General features: G+C 29.0%; 1 protein-coding gene across 1 annotated transcript; it reads right to left on the bottom strand.

The window, feature by feature from the left end:
* Positions 1-6,678: 6,678 nt before the first annotated feature.
* Positions 6,679-7,356, bottom strand: SAPINGB_P002171 (uncharacterized protein; the record flags this gene model as incomplete). The annotated part of the gene is made up of 1 exon (XM_031996891.1): positions 6,679-7,356. One exon carries the CDS (start codon positions 7,354-7,356, stop codon positions 6,679-6,681), a length of 678 nt encoding a protein of 225 aa, XP_031852782.1.
* Between the last annotated feature and the right edge of the window lie 316 nt (positions 7,357-7,672).

Raw genomic sequence — 7,672 nt, 5'->3', positions numbered from 1 at the left:
AAGTTATTTTTATTTTTATTTGTAAATTAACAAATTTAAGCCTTCTTTTGTTTTTTTTTTTTTTTGAGGCTCTTATATCCCCTGAATTTAACAACTTCATCAATTGCTGGAAAATGAAAATCATCATTTGCTTAATACCCCACATTCATATAAAAATTTATACCAAAAAGTGTTGTTTTATTTTTTGCTGTTTAACAAAAAATAAATAAATAAATACAAAAAGGAGACATCTAACAAGATAAAAATCATCATCATCATCATCATCATCATCATCATCATCATCTAACCAATAACTTAGTCACGCGGGATGTAGAAACTAGTAATCATTTCATCATAATCATCATAATAATTTTGATATTTCTTTATTTATTTATAAATATTCTAACTGTAATATTTTTTTTTCTTATTACCATATTCTGTATAAAAAAAAAAAAAAAAAAGTCATCACTACTACAAAAGAAAAAAAAAAGAAGAAAAAAAAAATATTTTATTTTCCTGCACTGCTTTGTTACTCAAAGCTACTGGTCGGCCTTTGCACTAATCATATTTTAAACCGCTGTCATTAAATGTAATAAGATAAAATATATATATATATATTCAATTCAAAATGTAATATCCAAGTTTATGTTCAAAGCACAAATTCATCAATCTTTACATTAATGTAAATGAAATTCCGTTAATGGAAATTATTTCTCTCTTTCTCTTTCCTTTAAATTTTTTTGTTTTTATTTTGTTTTTTTTCCTTTTTCCCCCGTATTTTCCCGTTGTGATAGACATCAAGTTTACTACTACTTACTTCTATACTACGACTACTACTATTTTTTTTTTTTTTTTGTCTTTCGTTTCCTCCCTCCTTTGAAAAAAAAATATGAGCATGTCAACCATGTCGGGTATTTCATGTTATGGTCTGGTCTGGTCTGGTCCGTCTAGATAGTTGGTTAATTGGTTGGCTGATCTGAACTAGGTTGGACTTAACTGGAATGGCCACACACACTTACACTTATACATATGTATAAATGGGCCCATTTGTGTTGCGTTTTTGGTATCATGCCAGACTGAAAAAAAAAAAAAAGAGCGAAAGAAGTAAATAAAAACAACAACAACAACCAACATTAACTAACAAGGACCCGGGTCTTGGGAATTACTTTGTTAGATAAAGCCAATCTTTCTTTCTTTCTTTCTTTGATTTAACTTACATAAAGATTTTCTAATTTTTTTTTTCAGTTACATTCTATAATTCTCTTCCATTCTCCCCTCTTTTCTCCCTAAAAAAAAAAAAATATGATCCGATTTTTTTTTGTAGATATTCATACTAAATAAAGCTTAGTTAGATATGCCAACCCAACTTGAAAGCTAATTATTTTTACCAAGAGATTTTTAAAACAAAGAAAGAGAGATATAGAGAGAAAAATGACAAAATATCAAATAAGAAACAAAAATTAATATATTAAAATGAAAGAAGAAAATTTCCCAGTAGTGCGGAGAAATATATGGAGGAAAGGAAAGTTAAAAAGACGTAAAATAACAAAGTCCCATCCAAAGAAGCCTTAGGTATTACCAAAATAGAGGTTTAACAATAGTTAGAATAATAATAATAATAATAATAATAATAATAATAATAATAATAATAATAATAATAATAATAATAATAATAATAATAATAATGATAATAATAAAGTAAAACTAATTATAACTTCTTTTTAATATTAGTTGCACTGTACTTACTACCAAGAAACAGGTTCAAAAGTATGCTATGTTTAGTCAACTCTTATTCAGTACTAAGTAACAAGTTTTTTTTCTTTTATTTTATTTTATTTTGATTTGATTTATTTATTTTTATTTTTTTCAACGGAATAATACCCTTTTTCAAGATATCCGGTTGAGAGATATATATAAATGAAATACCCAGCAAATTTTTGTAATAAGGCGTAAACTTTTATATCAACTACTTTAATTAAGTTTATTACAGTACTGTCACGCCATATTATGGATGGATATAGGGGTATTTGTGTATATGTGTTCCATGAAGGTTCCTATTCTTTGGTCGTGCGCTAGAAAACCGCCCGTGATACCCGAAACGGTGGTGATGACAGTGGTAGTGATAAAATGGTTATGGTAATGACAGTGGTGATTTTGGTTGTTGTTGAGGTAGTAGTAGTAATAGTAGTGGTAGTAGTTGTGGCAGTAGTACAATACTAGTAAATAAATAAAAAAAAAAAAGTCTGCAAACTGGTTATTAATTATTAACAACCATCAACGATGAATGACCGTTATATGTAAGAAAAAAAAATATCCATAACGCACACACCACTAAACACAATTTTCTTCAGCCTCAATTATACGGCCACACTTGGTAAATCTCTTCATCCCTCCTCCATCTCCTCCTCCTAATCTTTTCTTTTTCGATACTTGATATCTACACTATCTTATTCTACAATGTGGTGTGAATGTAGATAATAATCTGCGTATCTAATTTTCTTTATCTTTCTTTTTGTTTAATCTCCTTTTTTTTTTTAATGTCATACTATATCATTTTCTTTTTTTTCTTTTTTTTTTTTAAGAAACTGATAACATTGTAATTTCACCACACATCAGGGGTTTTCTCGTTACACTGGCTTGCTTTCAATTTTTTTTTAATAGTAATTGAAACTGATAAAAATTAAATGATGAGGGGAATTCTTTTGAGTCAATTGAACTGCTTTGTTTGGGTATAACCAGTTACAGTTAAAAAAAAAAAAAAAAAAAAAAAAAGAAATCTGCTTTTGAAGTGAGAAAAACATCCAAGGTTTTCAAATAAGTATATATAAATATAGTAATAAGTAATAAATAACTCTCTTACTCTAATTGAATTGAGTTCAAGTAAAGTTTTACTTGTTTGTTAACGATTGAAGGTGTATCATTGCATATTCAAAGTATATGCACGCATCGTATTAGTGCCAACCTTCATCATTACCATTCATGACACTTATTTCTCTTTCTAGTTTCTTCACTTTTTATATATCTATATTAATAATTTTTTTTCTTTTTTTTTTTTGAGAAAAAAGGATTGAGTAGTAACAGTTCCAACAAGAGAAAAAAGGCACGGCAACAGTTTCACAAAAAAAAAAAAATTCAAAACCCATTGACTTGTATATAAAGTGGTTTAAAATAAAAAAAGATCGAATGCAGAGAGATATCTAGATTAGTATACACATAACATATCTATGGACCCACATTAACCTGAATTGACAAAAAATTTAAGATAAAAGAAATAACAATCAATTGAGAGTATATATAAAAATACATAGAATTTACTCTAATCGTACTAAAAGATCAGACGATTGTTGTCAATGCTTTGAAACTCTTTACTACACATACACACCATGCCACTAGGTCTTTTTCTTCTTTTCTTCTTTTTTATTTTTTATTTTTATTATTCTTCCTGTCTCAATTTCAACGCGCGCGGCAGCAGAGTGTGCCGGTTTTCTTGATTCTCTTTATCGCCTGTTTTGTACGTCAGGTCTAATGCTTTTTGTTCCTCTTTATTTCTCGCTACCTCAGGTTAATTACATGGACTTTTTTTTTTTTTATTATTTTTATTTTTCTCCACACACTAGCAACGCACATGCACTCATCACGAGAACCATCGACCTGTAAGGGGTGAAGGAGTGTAAGAAATAAGGGGAAAAGTTTAGAGTAGTCGTGGTCGTGATGATGAATAGAGCTCAAAGTGTATTTATCATACCGATATTAATAGTAAAATTTAGATATAAGACCTTTGATACAAATATATATACTATCAAGGTGGTATGTATTGACAATACTTTTTTGTTGGTACTAAGCTGGGATATTATCATCACGGATTGACGGGAGCTCTGGTTCCCGAAATATTTTTTTTTTTGTTTTATTTTTTTAATTTTTTTTTTAAATTGTTTTTTTCTTTTTTGGCAGGTAGAACTTGTTGTTTCCTAAAACATCAAGTTTGATTATGTTCGAAGGTTCGGGTTATGATGAAGAAGAAGAGAAGAAGTGTTGGTTCTGGTTATGAATTTTGTTTTTGAGTTAAATTAAATTGATTACTTTGATGATTGAACACATATTTGATTATAAAAATACTCCATGAAATAAGAAATAAAAGAAAGAAATAAGAAAATGATATTCAATTGATAAAGACAATTGCAAAAAATAAAAAAAAAAAATGGGGAAAAAAAGTTGATGAGTTATTATAATTTGCATGAATCATAGTAATTAAAAGATTCTATATATATATACTAACTTACTCGCTTAAATGTGTGTGTTTAATTTCAGTGAGTTTATATAATAAAAAAAAAATACATCATTCTATCAAAGACTTCGCCATCGTCATTGCATTGATTTAGATGGCATTTATCCGAGAAGGCAAGTTAAAGAAAGAAAAAAAAAAAAAAGAAGGGTTTTCAAAATTACTTTTGTATATTTAAACACGATCCAAGAGAGAGAGAGAGAGACCTAAGAAAAGAATTATAAAAAAAAAAAAAGTACCATTTTTCCCCACAATCAACGATTTCCAAACCACAATAAAGTGATGGCCAAGGAAAAAATTGATTGAGAAGAACAAGAATAAGAATAAGAAAAATAAAAACAATGTTTAAAATAGAAAAGAAAAAAAAAATTAAAAAAAAGCTCTCTTCGTTTAGATTAGATTCTCTTCGTTTATACGTCCTTTTTTCTTCTAGGCACCAGGCGTGCGTGTATGGGGGATATTGATTGAGTGGTGATGATGGTTAGTATACGAATATTTTCTCTAGTATGAAACGTAGTTCACATGTACGTAAAAAAAAAAATAAGACTTGAAATATAATTGATGATTCATGAACAAAAAGATGGTTATGAAAGTAAATGATTTATTTATTTTCTCTAAAGCTCTTTTTTTTTTTAAAAAAAAAAAATATAACTATATAGTTTTTTTAATAAACAAATGAGAAGGGGAAAAAACAATTCCGGGGTTTAAACTGATTTTTTTTTGTTTTTTTGTTCCTTAATTTTTTGATTTCACAAATATTTGTGAAAAAATAATATAAAAAAATTCACTCTCTCTCTCTCTCTCTCTCTCTCTTTCTTTTTGTCACGACACAAACGAGAGCGGAGAGTTCTTCATTAGGAAATCGCTACGAAATTTTTTTGCACCAGCAGACCTCTCTTTCTCTTTCTCTCTCTCTCTCCCCCCTTCATTTTTTATTTATTTTCTGATATTTTTTTTGTTTAAAGTAACGGAGTACGACATGATGATGAATTTGAAATTCCTCAAAAGGTCTTGTTTTGACAGAGTTAAGAATTTCTTGTATAAGGGTGAATCATAATTTTTTGTTTTTTTTTTTTCATTTATGACTCAAAAAGAATTAATTTTTAAAAAAAAATAAATAAATAAATAAAAAAAAAAAAAGAAAAAAATTTAGTTTTTATTTTCTAACAGATTTATATTGACTCTAAAAATTTTTCACTTGACAGACACCGTAGTAAGAAAAAAAAATTAAATTAAATTAAATTAAATTAAATTAAATTAAATTAAAATAAAATGACATAATAAAGGGCTTCGTTTTCATCACAAATTTTTGCTCAAAATAAAATTAAAAAAAAAATGTGCTCGGAGACACTCTTACAACTAGTCTACTACATGTACATGAAATGAATAGAGAAAAGAAGAAAAATAAAAAGAATATCATTAATTAATTTGAAAAAAATTAAATAAATAAATAAATTAATAAAATGGAAATGAAAAGATTCTATTATTATTAGTATTATTATTATTAAAGTAATATTCTAAAAAGAAAAAAAAAAAAGAGAGGAGGGAAGTTTTTTTTTCAGTGGTGCATTTCCATTGGCCAGTTTTCATCAATTCCGATCTTATCTGATGAATGTTTTCCTATTTTGACCGCAAAAAAAAAAAATATTCACATAATTTTCTTACTTTTTTTTTTATTATAGAAAAAAAAAATTATTTAAATAAATAAATAAATAAATCAGTCATTCAAGTAATTTATTATTTAAAAAAAAAAATAAATAAAACTTAAAAGTTACTGTAGTAGTAAAATATTAATGAAACTCCGGTCTTCGGGAAAGATGGTTTTCTCTTTTAACTTAAAAAATAACATGAAAAAAATAAAAAAAAGAAACTTGTAAATTATCTTTTGTTTTCTTTTGCTCTTAAATCAAAACTTTGATTGATCGTGAAAAAAAAAAAACTATAAAATGATGTGTGTGTGTGTGTATGGAAAGTCTACTACCACTTACTATACTACAGAAAGCCTGGCACAATATTATTATAATAATCTTTGACCTGTTGTCGTTGCAACAACTTCAATAATAATAACCTGACACCAATATTGACTAACAAGGTTCCGACAAACTTTCTAAAAAGATTTAAAATATTTGTAAAGAAATGAAAATAAAAAAAAAATTTTTTTTTAAAGTTCCCAGTGTTTAAAATTCCAATGTATTTTTTTCTATATAATTTTTATAATACAATTTTTTTTTGTTCCATTTTTTTCATTAACATGATTTTTTAATATTTTTTTAAGAGTTCGTATTTAAATGTGGATTGCACAATTTTTAAAAAGGTCATTATTTTTTTGGGGGGTTGGTTAAAATGCTAAGTGGTTTTTGGTTTATTCGATGCAAAGGGTTTTTTTTGGAGTTTTTTTTTTCCTAGACTCAAGCTGGTTAAACAGCTGAGAGCCATCGTCTGTAATTGCTCGATGTATTTGTGTATTCACTTGCAGTAGAATGACCCCGTTCACTCAACTTGTAAGGACTGGTCTTCTCGTTGCCATTGGAAGCTGTGGAAGACTTGTAGTAGTAAGATGAAGGAATCATGAGCGGCGAAGGTGGTGGCGACAGCTGGGTGGTGTCATTCTTAGCATTAGAAGGCACCATAGCATGTCGTGGGGCACCGGCATAAAGATACTCGCTGCTCTGGATAGATAAAGGTGAGGCTGAAGAGATTGTGAGTGCTGGGCTCAGCTCAGGAGTGCAGGGAGAAGAGGAAGAGGAGCAATTCGAGCTATTGTAGAATAGCGATTGAGAGCCGCCGAAAAAGTAATCTGCATCTGAAGAAGAGCATCTGGAAGAGTGGTGGTGGCTGTGGGGGATAGCCAAAGGACTAGAAGGTGCTGAGCAAACGCAAGTAGTTGAAGTGCAGTTGATGCCTTCACAAGCAGGCAGTGGTGAACTCAAGCTGTGATGACGGGTTGTTGTGTAGAGAGAAGAGTAAACTGAATCGGAAGAAGAAGAGACTTCGCAAGATTTATTCAGTTCTCTAACCCGGCAGACATCTGAGCAGTACATAGTGCCGGGAGGGCATTGCTTATCGCAGACGGTGCAGTAATCGTGGGACCACATTGTTATTGATTGTATATGTGTGTGTATGTAAAGTCTATAAGATTGTATATACTGGAAGTGTCTTATTGAAAAGATTGTTGTTGTTTATTGCTTAACAATTGAGAATTGAGATTGTTGAAGTTTTGTTTGAATGATAAAGAAAATAAATAAAAAAAAAGAGAAAGGAAAGGAAGAAAAAAAATTTTGAAAAACTGGGATTCGGGGGAGATATATATATTTTTTGGGGAGGGGGGTTAAAAAGGTGTTTTTTGGGAGAGAGAGAGAGAGAGAGAGGGGAGAGGGCAGTGACTAAATTGGTAGAGGCTGACTCTTCTGG

Source organism: Magnusiomyces paraingens, assembly GCF_902498895.1.
Source record: "Magnusiomyces paraingens strain CBS 517.90 genome assembly, contig: contig2, whole genome shotgun sequence".
Classification (NCBI taxonomy): domain Eukaryota; kingdom Fungi; phylum Ascomycota; class Dipodascomycetes; order Dipodascales; family Dipodascaceae; genus Magnusiomyces; species Magnusiomyces paraingens.
The sequence above is the reverse complement of the archived record's forward strand: the minus strand, read 5'-3'. Positions and strand labels throughout refer to the sequence as shown.